Source organism: Juglans regia, chromosome 1 (genome assembly GCF_001411555.2).
Source record: "Juglans regia cultivar Chandler chromosome 1, Walnut 2.0, whole genome shotgun sequence".
NCBI lineage: Eukaryota > Viridiplantae > Streptophyta > Magnoliopsida > Fagales > Juglandaceae > Juglans > Juglans regia.
In genome coordinates, this window is record NC_049901.1 from 7,600,131 (window position 1) to 7,620,005 (window position 19,875).

The window sequence follows — 19,875 nt, forward strand, 5'->3', positions numbered from 1 at the left end:
TGTTGGCTTTTTTCGATGCTTTTATCAATTTTTACAAGATATACTAATAATGAAAGACAAGTATTTGATTGGAGGTGTTGAGTAAACAGTTTTCACTCGTGACTTCTACCTACATGCTACAGGTTCAACTGCTAAGGAGATTCGAAGAGGAGAAGTGGAGAAGTGGAGAAGTGGAGATTAGGTTTCATAAACCCATATCGACCTGGGAAACTTCAGAGAGGAGGAGAGTGAGATGGAGGAGAATGGTGGGTTCATTTTATCTAGGGAATGCTTCGGAGAGGAGGAGAGATAGATGGTAAAGAAACTTTGGGGGAGATGGAACTGAAAACATGAATAGTGGGTTTGTGCGAGACCTAGGGAAGCTTTGAAGAGGAGGAGAGTGAGATGGAGGAGAAACATTGGAAGAGATGAACTGAAATCCGAATGCGATGGGTCTGTGCGAAACGCACCGTTTCCTTTTCCACGTAGACCGTTTGTACGTAATCCCTACCCCAAATCTCCTGCATACATCATTTTCCATATCTTTTACTGCCCAGATAATTGTTCGATCATTAATCATTTGGGAACTATGGTACTTGGCAAGAAATGCTGAAAATTTTTGAAAGAAAAAAACTATTTAGAAGCTTTTTTTAAAAAACACACGCAACACGACGTCGATGTGAAAGCTTTTCCCGTCAATTATGCTAAAAAATAATTGTATTTTGGTTTTTTTAAAATATAATGAAAAGTTGTGTACTACTAACACACTAAATTATAAACAGGGTTTCTAATTGGCTTGGTGAGCTTGATCAAGATTGGTGAAATGGTTGTTGTCTATTGTGTGGGGGAGGTGGTTTAGTTTAGTGGTCAACTAGTCATGAATCATACATGATTTCGTCAAAGTATACGGCCACCGATTGAAAAATTGAGTCCAATGGCATTAAGATATGAGTAGTGCTACATGTATGTTAAGGCATGTTTTGTAGTTGTCACTGTAACTATTGTTTAATGCTTGCAGAAGGAGGAAGGAAATGGTGGTTGTGGCCGAATAGTCTCTAATGCCAAAATTAGTTATCGTGGGAGCTAAATTTCTAAAAACGGAGAGAATGAGTCTTACCCGTTAAAGAGTTCGTCTTTCCTTCGTGTCACTGGCCTGCTTTTATTTGTGCACCATTCCTCGTAAAGCTTGCCCCATCATGGTTGTCATTTGGGGACAGGATCCTAATCCTATTCGTGCCCCATTCCTCGTAAAGCTTGTCGGGCCCTTCTTCCTTCCCAAGCCCTTCTTTCTGAGTCCTTTCAACCCATTCCCCTTACGGCCCGTGGGCTCTGTCAGGCAGGCCGAGCCCCCTCCTGGGCATATATAAATCACCATTCCAATGTATTTACAATTTTACTTCTTGTTTTACTTGCAAGACTGATTTTATCACTTTTCTTTTGAATTTCAAATTCACGAATTTTAACATATCAATAAATGACATGTAGAAAAGAAAATTTTTTATAAATTTTTATTGAATACATTTAGCATTTTCCTTAGTATATATGTAGTGCACTAGTTTCAAAGTTGACCCGTACCACGAGTGACGAGCCATTGAACTGTACAGGCATCTGATGAGGTCTCCTTCCACACCATAACGGTTGTACTTTTAGAAATTTTATGTTATATATATATATACATATATATATATATGCATTTGACAAACCCACTACTACAACTGCATGTGCTTCCTAGTCATGTGTTTCCTACTACTGCATACATGTTTTGTAGTTGTCGTGCAACGACAAGTCTCCCAGACCTACGAGTGAGGAATAGAAGGTGGCGTGGGGCGGCTGTGTCACCTCTGATGCCAAAGTTAAAGTCGTAGAGAGAATAATGTAAGGGATGAGAAGGAAAGGAAATAACTTTGGAGAAGATGGAAGTTGGAGATGGATACCAGGTGTGTAACCCCGCACTTGTCGCTGGCTCTCTTCCTTTTTTAGCTGCTTCCCCAAAGGATTTCTTGGTGGCTGCAATGGTCGCCTTTGCCTTGGATGTCATGACATTACATTTAATGCGGCCGTTCCTATTGACTGCAAGGATCTGACCTTGGGGCTGGCCACTCCCACTTGCATTCAATGTGGCCTATCTTATAGAGGGCAGGGTCCCAGCCTATATGCCTCCCATTAATGTTCGATGATTGGAGGAGCCGTCAGTTCCTTTTCCCTTTCTGGGGCCCCTAAATTTGTCTGGGCCTTCCCCCGCTAGAGATCATGGGCCCTAGGCGTAATGGCCTTGGGGCCGGCCCCGTTGAGTACAAAACAACCCTTTCCGAACACCATATTAGACTAGACTAGATTAGACCAGTGCCTGAAGTTGTTGGCTCCTCAAAGAAAAATGGCCCAACATTTCTCGTTTAAAGGGAACGAACCAAACCAATGAGATAGTTGATCTAGATTGCAGTAAACACACGGGGGTGATCTATAAATCACAAATTTGACGTTTAGGCATTGATCATTTGAACCACAGTAAGTAAATAATGCATGCAGCTAATTTGCATGATCTGTAACATTCAAATGCCCTCACGGTTTCTAGCTTTTTGTTAGTCAAAGATTAATAATCGGTTTTGGATTATAAAAGCTTCCACGTGGAACAGTACTGATTTTCAAATGAAATGGTTTTTATAAAATTAAAAGATACGTACAGACATTGCTAACGTAGTTGCAGTAAAAAGAATAATACTTGTACATTGATGCATTTTTTAATTTGGTCATAGTTGAATGCTACAGGATGGTCGTATTATCCTCTTCTCTCACTCGGTGTTTTGCAGTAGTGATATACATGGAACTCTCATTCATATATAGTTTGCTTAATCATAAATAATTACAATAAAATGAGTCAATATTTACATGGTTTGACATTGAGACCAACGTCCACGAATCTTAGATGTAAATTCATTATACATGCTCTTTCATCCTCACAAAACTATCTATAAGTACTGCTCACATAGAGTTCTCTCTGATCTTCGAGTTCTCTGATCTCTCACTCTCTAGTACTAGAAGTCGTCATAATCAAAACCGGAAGCCCCTGGCCTATCTCTTTCCCTCACCCTATCCATCTCTATGTTTCAAGTCTTATTCTCCATCTTCATCTCTTATCTTACTTGCTTTATGTATCTTTAAATCCCATCATTGCTTTATATATACCCGGTCATACCTTGGTAGCTTTTCTTTTTTCCATTTTTTTTTTTTATATTCTTCCAATTTTCATACCAGACCTTCAATCTGTATAGGCTCTTGGCGGGCTTAACTCTTGCATTTATTAATTTAGGCGCAACAATTAATATTCAATAAAAATAATCATGTTATAATAATAATAATAATAATAATAATAATAATAATAATAACAATAATAATAATAATTATAACAAAATAGGTTTTACGAAAAGCTAGGCATGGCTTTTTGCTAGTCATCAGATGAATTATTTTCTCCAATTAGAAGTACATATATAAAACAAAGGCACCCACGTACATTCCCCGTACAGTAACATATCAGATCTAGGATAATTGCACAGATTAAACTTTAAAGTTCCTTACATTATTTGACATGGACCGAGAAAGCAAAAGCACTACTGATGGCAAACGACCGGATATATAGCTAGCTGATTCACACTCGTGCATATCCTTAGTTTCTTTCCTTTGATCTCTAGCTCTCTTTATTATTCACATTTTCCAACCTTATCTGATATTTATAATAAGTACTACCCCACACACCAACGAAACGTCGGGAAAGCATTGATTGATGCAGAGGATTCCAGTAAATCAGTTATTGGTTTACGGAATCCTCCTCATCTTATATATCCTCCTTGGTTATAAGAGATACAGTTTTCCTTTGTAATTATCTTTCCTATTTTATCTTTTTGTATTCAAACTATACTTTGTTTTGTATACATCTATATAAATGAAATACTCCACCAGAGAGAAGTGTGGTCGTTTTATAACTGTTGTTATGGTATCAACCAGTCTTTGGATTAACATCCTCGATCCACTCATGGCAGATTCTTCTTTCTCCTTCAACACCATGATTTACATGGTTATCATAAAACTTTCATCCACAAATTATCTTCTCTGGCATAATCAACTCCTTCCTCTCCTTCAATGTCAGAATCTCATTAGCCATGTCGATGGTTCCATCGCAGCGCCTCCAACCACTATCGTCTTTGGGTCTTCTTCTCAACCGAACCTGAAATATGCAGAATGGAAACTTCAAGATCAACGTCTTCTCAGTCTCCTCTTCTCTTCCTTGACTAAAGAAGCCATGGCCGAAGTCCTTGGTCTTACCCTGCTCATGATGTCTTGCTTGCTTTGGAAAATTTCTTCAGCCATATTTCCAAGACTCATGAACTTTGCATCAAGGATGATTTGCAACTCATCAAACGTGGAACTCGGACTGTCACTGAATATTCCTGTTCCTTTAAAGCTTTATGTGATCAACTCACTGCAATGGGCCACTCGGTTGATGACATAGACAAAGTACACTGGTATCTCAGAGGGTTGGGCGCTGACTTTGCTAATTTCTCTACTGCCCAGATGTCTCTCACCCCATTATCAACCTTCAAAGATTTGGTTCCCAAAGTTGAAAGCTTTGAGATTTTCCAGAAGTCACTCGGGTCCTCCCCTGTTTCCTCTGCTGCTTTTACTGCCACCAAATGATCTTTTCCTCCTTGTCGGGGTGGTAGCAACTCCAAATTCCGTCATTCTCGTGGTGGGCACAATGGAGGCCATGGACACAGACGTGGCAAATGAGGTTCCTACATCCCTCAGTGTCAGATTTGTAAGACTAAAGGGCATACTATCGATCGTTGTCGGAATCGTTACGAGCGTACCGAACCTACGGCCCAACTTGCTGAAGCTTTCACTACGGCCTTTTCTCTCTCAAATGGCTCGGAGTCTGATTGGTTCATCAATACCAGCGCTTCCACTCACATGACACCTAACTCTTCTCAATTGGAAAAGGTTGAGCCTTATCATGGTAAGGACTGCGTAATAGTGGGAAATGGTGATTCTCTCCCTATTACTCACACTGGCACGTTCTCTCCCTCTTCCAATTTTAAACTTTTAGATGTTCTTGTTGTCCCTCGTCTTACCAAAAACTTGTTGTCCATCAGTAAACTGACCTCTGATCTTCCTCTCTCTGTCACTTTTTCTCATGATAATTTTGTTGTACAGAACCGAGTCACAGGAAAGGCAGTGGCAACCGGTAAACGTGAAGGTGGTCTTTATGTGCTGAACCGTGGCAATCCTGCTTTTGTTTCTGTCCTTAGGAATAAAAATTTACATGCTTCTTTTGAATTATGGCATGCTCGCCTTGGTCATGTAAATCACTCTATTTTATCTCTTTTGAATAAAAAAGGATAATTATTTCTCAATTTTTTATTGCCTAATCCATCTCTTTGCTCTACTTGTCAACTCTCTAAAAGTCATCGCTTGCCTTTTTTCCGAAATATTACTCGATCTAATGATATTTTAGGTCTTATCCATTGCGATATTTGGGGTCCCGCTCCCGTCAAATCTAATTTAAGATTTATCTATTATGTGTTATTTATCGATGATCACTCTCGCTTTACTTGGTTTTATCCCATGAAATTGAAATCGGATTTTTTTGATATTTTCGTCCAGTTCCAAAAATTGGTTGAAAATCAACACTCCACCAAAATTAAATTTTTTCAAAGCAATGGTGGCGCCAAATTTACAAGCAATCGGTTTCAATCTCACCTTCGACAATTTGGCATTCATCACTAAACGTCCTGTCCATATAACACTCATTCCCAAAACGATAGAGCTGAGCTCAAACATCGGCATGTGACGGAAACTGGCCTTCCCTCCTATTTCATTCCCACGCTCCTTATCGGCATTGGGTTGACGCTTTCAGCACAACAACCTACATTATCAACCGGTTGCTTATGCCCTTTCTTGGTGGCTTTTCACCTTTTGAAGTTCTCTTTGGTAAGTCTCCTAATTATGAAAATTTTCACCCCTTTGGTTGTCGAGTCTACCCTTACTTGCACGATTACGCACCTCACAAATTTTCTCCCTACAATTTACCCTGTATTTTCCTTGGCTATAGTTCTTCACATAAAGGTTTCCGTTGTTTTGACACTGAAACTTCTCACACATATATTACACGGCATGCTCGCTTTGATGAGAATTTTTTTCTATTTTCAAACACTTCTCGTGCTAATTCTATAGCTAACATTGATTTTTCCAATTTTTTTCTCTTGAACAAACTCCCAGCACGTCTTCGCCCACTACTACGCATATCTCCCCTGTTGCTCCTTGTCATTTTTGTACAAGTGACCCTGATGTTGAGCCTTTGCAGGTTTCTTCCTTTGATACTGCATCAACATTTTCTTCGGCTGCAGTTTCACCAACACCTGCGTGTGCTACGGACTTGGTTTCGTCTACAAATTCTATGGCCCCGTCCGATGCCAATTCTCCCATCAGTTCCTTGTGACTCTCATCCCATGGTTACTCATGCAAAATCTGAGATTTTTAAGACACGGCATCCAATCCATCCAATCCATCCAGTCCATCTCAGCCTTGTGCAGTCTTCACCATTGCTTCATGCTCTGCTTGTCACCTCTGAGCCTAAGGGATTTAAATCGATTGCCAAAAATCCAGCTTGGCTTGCTGCTATGGACGACGAAATGAAGGCTCTTCAAACAAATCATACTTGGGATCTTGTTCCCCGGCCATCCAACACTAATATTGTTGGTTCCAAATGGGTTTTTTGGACTAAATTTCATTCTGATGGGTCCATTGATCGCTTCAAAGCGCACCTCGTTGCAAAGGGCTACACTCAACTTCCCTGTCTAGATTACACGGACACTTTTAGCCCTGTGGTTAAAGCCTCCATAGTTCGTGTTGTTCTTTCTCTCACCGTGTCTCACAAGTGGTCCTTACGTCAACTTGACGTAAAAAATGCTTTCCTCAATGGCATTCTTCATGAAACCGTCTACATGGAGTAGCCCCGGGCTATGTTGATCCTCTCCATCCTCTCCATGATTGCAAATTAAAAAAGGCCCTCTACGGCTTGAAACAAGCACCCCGTGCCTGGTTTCAACGTTTTAGTTCATTTCTACTAAAACTATGTTTTTTTTGCAGCCGCACGAACCATTCTTTATTTGTTTTTAATCGGCAGGATGATCTTATTTATCTCCTACTCTACATCGATGACATTATACTCACTGGGCATAATTCAGTTCTCATAAATCGATTTATTACCCAACTGCACGCCGAGTTTGCTATCAAGGATTTAGGACCAATAAATTGCTTTCTTGGCCTCAAGGCATCTTACATCCCAGACGGCATCTTCCTCAGCCAAGTAAAGTATGCTACTGATATATTGGCCCGTGCTCAACTTCTGGACAGCAAACTAGTTCCTACTCCTATGATTGTCTCTCAACGGCTCTCCTCCAAAGGTGCTCCATTTGAAGATCCCGCTCTCTACCGTTCATTCGTAGGTGTCTTACAGTACTTAACAATTACACGTCCGGATCTTGCACACTCAGTCAACTCTGTAAGTCAGTTCCTTCATGCACCTACTGATGTTCATTTTCAGGCAGTCAAGCGAATCATTCACTATGTAAAAGGCACACTTCACTTTGGCCTCAAGTTCACTTCATCCTCTTCTATGAGTTTAGTTGCATACTCGGATGTTGATTGGGCTGGATGCCCGGACACTAGACGCTCCACCTCTGGCTACTCGATCTATCTTAACAATAATCTTATCTCTTGGAGTGCCAAGAAATAGCCCACGGTTTCTCGTTTGAGCTGTGAATCTGAATATCGAGCTCTCGCTCTCACTGCTGCTGAAGTTTTATGGCTCGCTCATCTTCTACGTGATCTTCGGGTCACTTTAACCCACCGGCCTCTACTTCTTTGTGACAACAAAAGTGCTATTTTTTTTAGCTCCAATCTCGTGTCCCACAAGCGCACCAAACACATCGACCTCGTATCATTTTTTACGTGAACTAGTTGTTGTTGGAACTCTTTGTCTTCAACATGTTCCATCTCACTTGCAATTGGCCGACGTCTTCACCAAGAGTGTTTCACAGGATCTTTATATTTTTTTCCGATCCAAGCTTCGAGTGTGTGTTAATCCCACTCTTAACTTGCAGGGGCTGTAGAGGATTCCAGTAAATCAGTTATTGATTTACGGAATCCTCCTCCATCTTATCCTCCTTGATTATAGGAGATATGGTTTTTCTTTGTAATTATCTTTCCTATTTTCTCTTTGTATTCAAACTATACTCTATTTTGTATACATCTATATAAATGAAATAATCCACTAGAGAGAAGTGTGGTGGTTTTACAAATACTGTTAATTGATAAAAAAAAAAAAAAAGACCTCTTTTAAGCTTTGGAGTTGCTGGTGTCCGTAAACAAATCTTCACACCTAACAGTATCAGTCTCAAGACTTGGGTAGGTCATCCCCGTATTATCTGTAGTCAACCAGGTTCGACTATCCGATTCCAACACGGGTCCACTAAAAACGTCATTATATAGTCGAGCTACAGTGGTATCGGAAACTTGGAATGATAATACCTTCGTATAACTCATGTCCTCGCCGTCGAGATTGACTTTCTGCTTATTGGCTTCTGCAGCTGCAATGCAAAACTGAGCTTTTCCATAACATCGTTCATGGTGGGCCGTTGGATCCCTTGATCATGCACACAGTTCCGTGCAACATCTACGTACACCTTGAAACACTCCGGAGCTATCTTGCCCATCAGATTTGGATCTATGATCTCACCAATAGTCTCATTCTCAATGCATTTTCGGGCCCAATTAGCCAAATTCCATTGCTCCTCCTGCTCCAGTTTTGGATTCAGTGCTTTTCGGGCACATAATACTTCAAATAACACTACACCGAATGAGCACACGTCAGATTTTTCCGTTAGTTGCCGACATCTTGCGTAGTCCGGATCCAAAGAGCACTGTTACATCCACAAAAGAATTACATAAAAATAATTTCACAAACTGACGTGATTTTATCTGATCCGTTAGATCTACTTTACAATAAAAGTAACTTTATAATCTGACGAATCACATCAAGTCATGTCAGTTTGTGGGATTACTTTTGTGTAATCTTTTTATGGCTAAAGTATTTCCCAAATCCGAAACCTTGGCCACGCAGTTTTCGTCTAACAAAATGTTGGTCTTCTTCACGTCACCGTGGATGATGGGGTGCCTCCCTCCCGTGTGCACGTAGTTTAGACCAGCGGTGGAACTAACAATTTTTTTTAAGGAGCCAACTTTTCTAATGCACGAGATATTTATGTAAAATGAAAAATATTACAAAATTATAAAACATAACTTTATATAAAATTAGATCTCAATAATTTGTCAAATAATGTAGAAATAAAATTTTAAAAACATAACTTAATGTTTTTTTTAGATTTTTTACGACAATATCTCATTAAATAATATTGGATCATCCATTATTATTTTTGTAAATATTAAAATATTTGTGTGCATCATATCAACATTGTCTGACCGGTGTGATAAAGTCTACATCATGCATGATTAAAGAGGCATATCATTTCTCATGTTATATATAAATATATATATAGTTTTAATTACAGTTATATACGTGTAACCTTTAAAATTGTTGTGGAAATTGTAGTTTGTTCTCCAGCAAAATTAGACATGATACACATCGATTCAAACATACGAACATAACTGGGAGTAGTCTGGTAATATTCCGGCCAATCCTTAAAGAAAACAACAACAAAAGGATTAAAAAAAATACACACACATAAGCATAGGATCATATTATAGAATAACGAAGTAATTTACAGCTGATCCAAGAGGCGCATTGCCACGATTCAAGATCATCATAATGATCATTAGCAGCCACGTTTGAACATATTATTCAGGATACAAAGGTGATGCTCGCTCAATATCTTCTTGATACATACATTATAAGGGTCTTTAGAATGCCCACAAGCAATGGCTGGTTCTCCTGGTACGTCGGTTTTGGGCCTTGGATAGTGAATCTCAAGCATCCGGCTTGCGTAAGGATTCATCAGCAACCCCAACTCCAATTCCTCCTCGAAAAGGCATTCATCGAGGTGGCCACTGCATCGAAAACTGTTGTTGCTCTTCACAATGACAGAAGCACTACAACAATATGCGCTGAGAAGTATGAAAAGCATCGCGAAGAATGCCAGATCAGGATGCATCCTCCCCGATCCCACCTTCGTCTTATACGTGACGACCACCATTTCAGTGTTCCTTAATTTCTACTGATCACTCCTACTAGCTGATGACCAGAGCTCCCCTCACAAATCACTCGCATGCATGCATCATGTCTGTTACGGGTACTAGCTATACTTATAATTAATAGCATGTAAAGAATATCAGTTTTAACCAAAAGAAGGATAGATCCGGCCTATAGAGTATAGTGCGCCACCTAGAGCTTATTGTTTAATGGGAAAAATTGTACTGACAGCACCTTTATTAAAGTTTTGGGACCCTGATATTACACCACTATATTCGATCTTGTTTATTAAAATATATAGACCCTTATAACGCAGATTGAAAAGATATGTTGTGGGGCCAACCTCGCACCATATACAAGTAAATTAAAAGTAATTAATGTTAGATACATTTTAAAATATTGTGAAAGTCTTGTACTTTTTTTTAAAAAATGGTCGAATTTATTATTAAAAATAATAATTTATTCATATGAATTTTAAATTTATTCATTTTTTTTAAATAGAATGTCTAGTTAAGATTATAAATTATATAATTTTTCTTATTAAAGTATTCTAACTAATTCGATCTTTTTGCGTCATGTACTACAGTCAGGGTTAGCTAGGTTTCTCGCTCCAATAATTAAGCTCTAACCCAATTATATATTATGAACCAAATTTATTTAGGTTAGGTTTGGAGTGAGACGAGAATTTTATATTTTATTTTAATGTTTAAAATATTATATTTTAATATTATTATTGTATTAAAATTTAAAAAAATTAAATTATTTATTATATTTTATATATAAATTTAAAAAATATATAATAATAAAATAAAATTAGGTGAAAATTTTATATTTCATCTTATACCCACACCAGTCTAAAAGCAAGCTGCGCGCCTTATTATATCTTACTTTCTAGGGTGATTATCCAATGATTGGTGACCTCTTCCCAAACAAAAACGTCGATTGTATGCTATGGTTAGGTACGTGCAATATCTATGTCTGATGTCATCTACTCACTCCAAATGCAAATGTCGTATCATGTTATGACAATTATGGGAAAACTGTAATGATTTTTATCCTTGTTCGTTTTTTTTTTTTAAATGTTTAATTATCAATTTGAACTTGGAATTGAAACGAAATTCAAAGTTTGATTAATCTACTAATTTTAGCTTTACAAGTGAACCATCTTTTTCTTTTAAAAAAGGTCGACCGTATAATATGTTCTCTGAATTTCTCTCTGATCCTTTATCTCTTTATTCCTTAGCAAAGCATTATTCAATAGTACTAGAGCTGAGGTTGCCGGGTATAAACAAGTATGAACAAAATTACAAACAATGCAATTTTTTATAATAATATAATCAAGAAAATCATGATTTGTCAAGATCATATTGGACGAATCATGTACAGGCCTGTGGCTAGGGAGGGCAAGGAAAAAAGCAAAAGAGAAAAGTGGAAAAGTAAAGTGGGCTTGAGCTTCAATGTTTCACGTGATTCATGCCAGTTGCATTTTGTAGTATTTTTAGGTACTTTGTATTTTTTATTTTATAAAAAAAAAACAAAAAAACAGAAATACTACTCTTTATAATTTAAAGTTTTATCATCAACAATCATGATTATTATGAGATATATTTTAAGTAACTATTATTTAAATAATTAATATATAAAATCACTTAAAATTTTTTAAATCAATAAATAAAAACTGATCATATTTACGGTGATAAGTACTCCATTATTGATGTTGGAATCTTGTTTAATTGAACTAATTAAAAGATAAAATAAATAGACTTTTCATCAGGTGTCGTTTAGATTCGTAGATGAGTTGAGATGGATTATGAATAGTAATAAAATGAGTTATGAATAATAATAAGATTTGTGAGTTAAAATTATTAAATAATAATAAAATAAATTGAAATAGATTATAAATACAAACGAAGAAACTTAAGCCGTTCTAATGGTCTGTGGGCCGGAGTCCATTCGATAGGAGAGCTGTGTCACTGACTCACTAGTCCACCTTAATTAATTCGGTTTATCTGGAGACAAGTGCATGCTAGCTAGCTGTAGCCTTTATGGTTTTGTTGCCATCCTAAACATTTTATTTTTTTCTTGTTGAACTCGACCACAATTCAAGTTTTAAAAAATTAAATTATTTATTATATTTTATAATTTTTATTTAATTTATTATTATAATTAATTAATTATTATTAATTGATAGCATATATTATTTTATATTTTATATAATCAATAATAATAAATTAGATAAAAATTATATCTTTGTAATAAATTTCTTTTAGATTTAACATTATTAGTAAACGGAATGGGAGATTGAGAAGTTTTAAAAATTCAAGAGTTCACTTTGATGCAATTAGTAGTTTCGAAAGCATATTTTAAATTGAGTGAAAGTTTGAGTGGATAAAGTGTAATTAACCCATTAAATTATCTCATGTGAATGGTGGGTAGTGTAGAGATCTTAGAATAGCATTTCTCAAAGATTGAATCTAGATCTCTTCTCATCAACTTATTCTTTTTAGATAAATGGTGATTTCATATGATATCAAAATATAATTCCTAAATTCAAATAATGACACTACAATTTATTCATTTAGTTAAATATTTCATGTGTTGAACCGAACTATTAAAGAAAAGTTTGGCCCACACATAAAGAGGAGTGTTAAGACAAATATAAAAGATTAAGGTCATGTTTGGGTAATGATGAGATAATATGAGAATTCTATAAATAGTAGTGAAATGATTTGTGAATAGTAGTGAAATAGTTTGAGTTAAGATATTTTATTAAATTTTGAAAAATGAGAGAATAAAATTGAATAAAAATATTAGAAAGTTAAGAAATTGTTTGAATTTAATTTTTTATATTTTGAAATTTTGAAATTTGAAAATGTTGTATTATTTTTTGTGTTTTGTTTGAAAGTTTTGGAAAGTTGTAATAATCAGATAATGATTATATAAAAAAGTTAAAAATTTGAAATTAAAAAATATTTTTTGTTTGAAAAATATTTGGGAAGGAAATTATGAGAAGTTTTGAGATGATATGAGATTAAAGGTGACAATATGAGACTCATGAATCCAACACGAACACGACTCGAAATTAATGAGTTTGTATTTGATATAAATAGGTTGAATAAAAAAATATTGACCCGTTAAGACACGATTAATAAACGGGTTAATTTACTTAATCCAAAATCAACCCATAATAACTCATTTAAATTTGATTTCAAAATTATAATTTTGTTATTATTGGGTTGTAATATTAGTATTTCTCAATATGCTTACATTTGTATTATTAGGATTACAATTTTAGACATATGTTCATATTCGTTATTTAGAGTTTATAATATTGATTTTATTATACATTAAAATTTGAAAAATATTAATATTTTTTATTATGAGATTTAAAATTTTAAATTATTTATTATAATGTATAAAAAAATTTTAAAAAAATTATAATAATAAAATGAGATGAAACATTTAATCCAAACTAATCCAAGATCATTATCAAGTAGTTTGCCATTTAGATTCTCTGGACCCGCAGGGCTCGAGTCCCATGATATCGCATGGAAATCCTTGCCCTTCCAATTTTATCCATGAAAGTTATTCATCTTATATGACCAACTTTAGCTTTAGAAGTGGGTCATATTTGTTATCTTAATTCTTTTCTTTTATTTTTCCTCTTTATTCCTCATGAGCAATTAAAAGCAGTTGTAGCTGACGATATTATATTGTCGGTGGCTCCTAATTAATTATTAAAATATTATTCACTGAAAATACAACCTCATTCAATAGTAACTTTGAAGTACTAAACAAGCACAGCATTCGGTTTTCAACTTCTTTAAATTTGGTCTTTGTAATATAAAATAATTATATTTATATTTTTTTATTAATTTAAAATTTTAAAATAAGTTATGATTTCATTTAATAATATCAGAATATGATTTCACGTGATGCATGCATATATGACATGCACTCATGACATCCTACACTAGTATTCTTTGCTTGACTTGCATGCATAATGCATGTCATGGTCTTCCATTGTCTTTATTTTTCTGATCAATAATTGGGTTCTTTTGTACTCTTCCTTCAATTATTGATGTTGGATTTTTCAACTAAAGCAAGAAGTAGTAGTACTGATGTTCATGAAAAGGTCATCCATTAGTGATTTAAATCAACTTTAATCTTTATAAGTGGGTCTAGTTTCTAAAGTACTCCCCACCACCTTTATTCGGCGACATCTTTACTTTTTTTAAAGTTGCCAGCATGAGTTTGAGAGATCATTGTAGACAAAAAGAGTATATGTTAAAGAGTAATTCTATATATAATCGTAAAGTGTATAAACGTCATGTAATTATTTTAAAAAATAGTAAGATTCATTATTAAAAAATTAATTTTTTAATGTAGATCTTATATTTTATTCACTTTTTTTAAAGTAATTATACAGTGATTACATAATTCACAATTACAAATATCTTTTCTCTACATGAAAAATAATAAAGACACGTACAATTCTTGATAATTGCGACTCTATTTTGAATTGAGAACACATTTATAAAGTAAAATTGTAAGGTATCGTTTTTTTATAAAAATACTCTCTCTCTCTCTCTCTCTCTCTCTCTCTCTCTCTCTCTCTCTCTCAATATATATATATATAATTAAAATATATGGCCATGTTTGGTTTAACAAGCATTTAAAAAAAAAATCAATTAAACCAAATCAAACATCTTTAAATCTCAAATATTCTATTTCAACTTTTAAACTTTTCATCCAACCATTACCTAACCATTATCTAAACATAAAAGTCAATACAATTTTTAGAAATTGCAAAACAAAAATATTTTTAAAAAAGTATATTCAAATTTTTTAGTTTTACCTATATGCTTTCACAAATTAATTCAATACAACACTTATTCTAAAAAAATATTATTCAAAATTTTCTCCCTCCATTTCAACAATTCAATATATTTATAAGAAAATTACTTATTTGTAACTAGCTATTTTTTACAAAAATGACTATTTCTCAAAAAGTAGTATATTTTGTCGCAAATAATCATTATCATCGTAAATAATCCGTCATGAATGCTTTTGTGAATGTTCAAAAATCCTTAAAATCTTTAAATTTTATTGAAATATTTCATAACTAAACATGGTCGCATCACGTTCATCAACAAAAATATGGAACTTGAGTTTGGATTTTTCCAAGCCCATTTCGTTAGGTAATGAACTTTAAACATTGGCTCTGTTTTGGTTTTTGTTTAGCTAATGAACCAAACGCAAAATTGATCGGTTTGGGTTTTTAGCATATTTATGAGGTCTGGTCCAGCTACCTCAGGGCCTGCCATAGCCCGGGTTTACAATGGTCTTAGTTCTAGGCCCATCTTGAGAATCGGATGGAATATGATTGAAGATAATTTGCCATGAGTCCGGCTCAAAGTAACTGTTCTGATTAGTGAATTTTGTAACAGCATCCATAAGAAACATACGTTAATTTTAAGTGGATTACAGGAAATCAAAGATAATAATTTTTTTTGAATTCTACTTCTGGAAAATGTTGAATTAAACCAAATGACATCCAATTCATAAAAGCTATATATTATTATTAAGGAGAAAATCTTGGTCAATTGATTTTAACATGTGATTGGCGTTGCATATGCCACTGAAAATATCAACTATATTTAACATTTGGAAAAATTCTATTTATCAACTCTTACACCACATACTAACATATAATTTATCATTTTTATCATTTTATTTAAACACATATTGAAAAAAATTCTATTGATGTGTAAACAAAAGTGTTTAAATATAATGATAAAAATAACTAATCACATGTTGGTGTGTGGTGTGAATATGATGAATAGCATTTCTCACACATTTTATCTAGTATAGGGTTGTAAAAGAATTATAAAATAATTAAAGTTAATAACCTTTTCACAATAATTCATCTTTTCCATTTTGTTTTAATGGTTGGAAAAAACTAGGAGATATAGATCAAGTACATATCAATTCATTAAGGTGCCGTTTGGATAGTGAGTTGAGATGAGATAAGTTAATATGAAAGTTGAATAACATATTGTTATAATATTATTTTTTAATATAATTATTAATTTAGGATTTGAAAAGGTTAAATTGTTTATTATATTTTGTATAAGAATTTTTTTAAAAAAATTGTAATGATTAGATGAAATGAAATTAACTGTAAATTCAAACGAGGCCTAAGTTGTTCTCTAAAATGACAAAGACACAACTGAAATATTATGTTATCAAATATAATATATAGAGAAATTATATTCCTTGTCTGGTTTTTTGATCACACACCACACGACTTCTGATGTAGCAAACCCGATCTAAGAGAAGTCCGGTTCATTTGTGAATCTCGTTCTAGTGAATCGCTCATAGCCCTAGCCTCACTCTCCCTCTCCCTCTCCCCCACCTCCCATCGCCTCTGAGCAATAAGAAATCCATCTTCCCCCTCTCGTCGATCCCCTCTCTCACGTGAACATAATTGGAAGCTCCCATCGGTTGCCTCTTCCACGTGCACATAATCCCCCCCTCCCATTGGTCCCAGTGAATAGCTCGTAGCCTTAGCATCCACAGACCCTCTAAGTATTACATTGGATGTTTTACATTACATGTGTGGATGAAAAAATTAAAAAAAAAAATTAAAAGAAGAAGAAGAAGAAGAAGAAGAAGAAGAAGATGGATTTTAGGTGTCTTGCTTCTCTATGTTGGGTGGGTGCAGTGAGCTTTTGAGCAAATGTGAAATCAACCCCCACAAACGGACAAAATTTGTTGGCTTTATTGTGTTCAAGCAAATTTGCTGTTGGCTTATCATATATTGTATCCAACAAATGTCCAGTAGCTACCCAGGAAAATAATCCCTCCACATGAGGACAAAATCCAAGGAGCAGCTTGGATATGGAGCGAAGACAACGAAAATATTATGTTATCAAATATAATATATAGAGAAATTCTATTCCTAGTATGGTTTTTTTATCACACACCACAAGACTTCTGATGTGGCAAATCCGATCTAAGAGAAGTCCGGTCCATTTTTGAATCTCGTTCTAGTGAATCGCTTGTAGCCCTCTCTCCCTCTCCCACCTCCCATCGCCTCTAAGCAATAAGAAATCCCTCTTCCCCATCTCGTCGATCCTCTCTCCCACGTGAACATAATCGGAAGCTCACATCGGTCGCCTCTTCCCCGTGCGCATAATCCCCCTCCCATCGGTCTCAATGAATCGCTTGTAACCCTAGCATCCATAGACCCTCTAAGTATTACATTGGATGTTTTACATTGCAAAGAGAGAGAGATAGATTTTGGGTGTCTCGCTTCTCTGTGTTGGGTGGGTACAGTGAGCTTTTGAGTAAATGTGAAATCAACCCCCCACAGGTGGACAAAATTTGTTGTTGGCTTTATTGTGTTCAAATGCATGTAATCAGATATTGTATCCAACGAATGTCCAGTAGCTACCTAGGAAAATAACCCCCCACATGAGGACAAAATCCAGAAGCAACTTGAATATGGAGTGAAGACAATGAAGAACTGTAAAACCATGGATTAGCTTGAATATGAAGAGAAGACAATAAATACATTAAAACATTAAAAATTGTAAAAAAATATCCTTGCAGCTTGAATATGGAGTGACAGAAATTTGAAATCAACCTGATTGTGATTTGGGGTGTGTAGGGTAAGGTAAAACGCACATTTTTTTTTAATCACCAATGTGTGTGGTGTATGAAACTTGTGGGTGGATGAATACGTGAAAACATTAAAAATTGTAAAAGAGATCCTTGCAGCTTGAATATAGAGTGAGAGAAATTTGAAATCAACCTGATCGTGATTTGGAGTATGTAGGGTAACGTAAAACGTACACTTTTATTAATCACCGGTATATGTGGTGAATGAGACTTGCGGGTGGATGAATAGCATGACTCATGTAGTATAATGTGCCCCTCTTCCACAATATAATACCAAGAGGCGAGGCAAGTTAGGTGAAAAGTCGTAGGATGGACGAATCTTGCTAATCCATACTTGTTTAGCACGTTGTAATACGTACTAGCTAGTCGCTCCGTAGTGCTGTCCTGCATGTTGTTCAAATTGCCATTAAATAAACCTTAAATACTTTTAAATTATTTTACTATTATTTATAAATTTTTAAATATTATTTATAGACTATTTTATTATTATTTATAAATATTTTGAAATGTTCTTATATCCAACTCGGCCCTAAATAACAACTCGTTGATCAAATTAATTAATTTTTATTTTCAAGATTTTTTACATTTTCTAAAATGATAAATGAGTTATCTCACTGATTTTTATTCTAAAAAATTCAGAAAATTGAAAAAAATAATAGAATTAAAAATAAAAACTCAGTCAAGTGGTTGTCATTGGTGGCCAAGTAGCATGGTATGAGTATCAAACCACGTGACCGTAAGTGTCTTGGTACTTGGTAATGGTAGGCATGCGTCTAATATAATTACACCCTTTCAACCAGGGAATATATTTATATATATATATATTTATTTATATATTTAGACGATCCAAAAGTCACCATATTATTTTTCTCTTCATATTCTTTAAGATAAGAATTCACATTATATATTTAATGCGCATGCCATTTCGAGAATATCACATGCATTATATATCCATTGTGAGTTTTGTTCTCTCTAACTTTTTAATAGAGATTTGGTTCATCATAAAAACTATTACTATAGATATATATATATATATATATATATATATATATCAATAGTGGTTTCTCATATTATAATTTAAAGTCCTTCGAACATATGGAAATGATTTTTTTGTTAATTAATGTTCAATTATATTATTTTGATGTGATGATATGATATGATCTTAGATCAATTATTATTTTTTAAAAAATAAATCTAAATATTGATAAATAAGATCATATTAATACAATAAGAGTTAGGACGCTGTTATTTGGCTATATGAGTTTAACACTCATATGGACCGCTTGACCTAGCAGAATCACATGGCACTAGCATGTCATATTATATATAAAAAAAATATTATATATACTTACAATTTTACTCACATAACTATACGTACTGACGTGCCAACTTTTGAAATATTAAAAACTTTAAAATTCAAATTTTGCATTAAAAAAAAAATTTGATGAAATGGGTAGATACTCAATAACTATAATATTGTACGTAAAGTTATATGTATAAGTAGCTCTGCTAAAAATACATAACGTAAACTCATTTTATTTTTGCTTACTATGATCAATAGTATTAATACGATGATAAGTATATGGACAATGATTCCCTAACTACAGACATTATCAAATTCATTAATAAACCATCAAAATGTACCATTCAATTCATGACCAAATAATAATGTTGCTAGAAGTTTTGATCTATCTTCTCTGTATTCAATTAACGACCAAACAATAATGTTAATTTGAGCGGTAAAGTCATAGGTCGAGTATCATTTTCCAATAAGTTATGCATGAGTATAATATTTTCATAATTAATTAAATTTATATCGTAATTTTAATTATTTTTATGTTTTAAAAATATTTAATTAAGTAACGCGACAGAATGTGACAGAGCATTTGGACTGACAGATCATTCAAATTTAAGGGAACGCGAACGCTCGGCCACACAGAGAGAGGATG

General features: G+C 34.4%; 1 protein-coding gene across 1 annotated transcript; it reads left to right on the forward strand.

The window, feature by feature from the left end:
* Positions 1–6,440: 6,440 nt before the first annotated feature.
* LOC108987973 (uncharacterized mitochondrial protein AtMg00810-like) lies at positions 6,441–7,768 on the forward strand. Its single transcript, XM_018961053.1, has 2 exons — positions 6,441–6,979; positions 7,120–7,768. The coding sequence occupies exons 1-2, from the start codon at positions 6,441–6,443 to the stop codon at positions 7,766–7,768; spliced, it is 1,188 nt and encodes a 395-aa protein (XP_018816598.1).
* The last annotated feature ends 12,107 nt before the right edge of the window (positions 7,769–19,875 follow it).

What these genes read in the sequence shown, in the direction of transcription:
- LOC108987973 (XM_018961053.1), top strand. Translation starts at nt 6,441, where the DNA reads ATGCCAATTCTCCCATCAGTTCCTTGTGACTCTCATCCCATGGTTACT. An exon ending in CATGAAACCGTCTACATGGA is followed by an intron (nt 6,980 to 7,119) that starts GTAGCCCCGGGC and finishes TTTTTTTTGCAG; the next exon opens with CCGCACGAACCATTCTTTAT.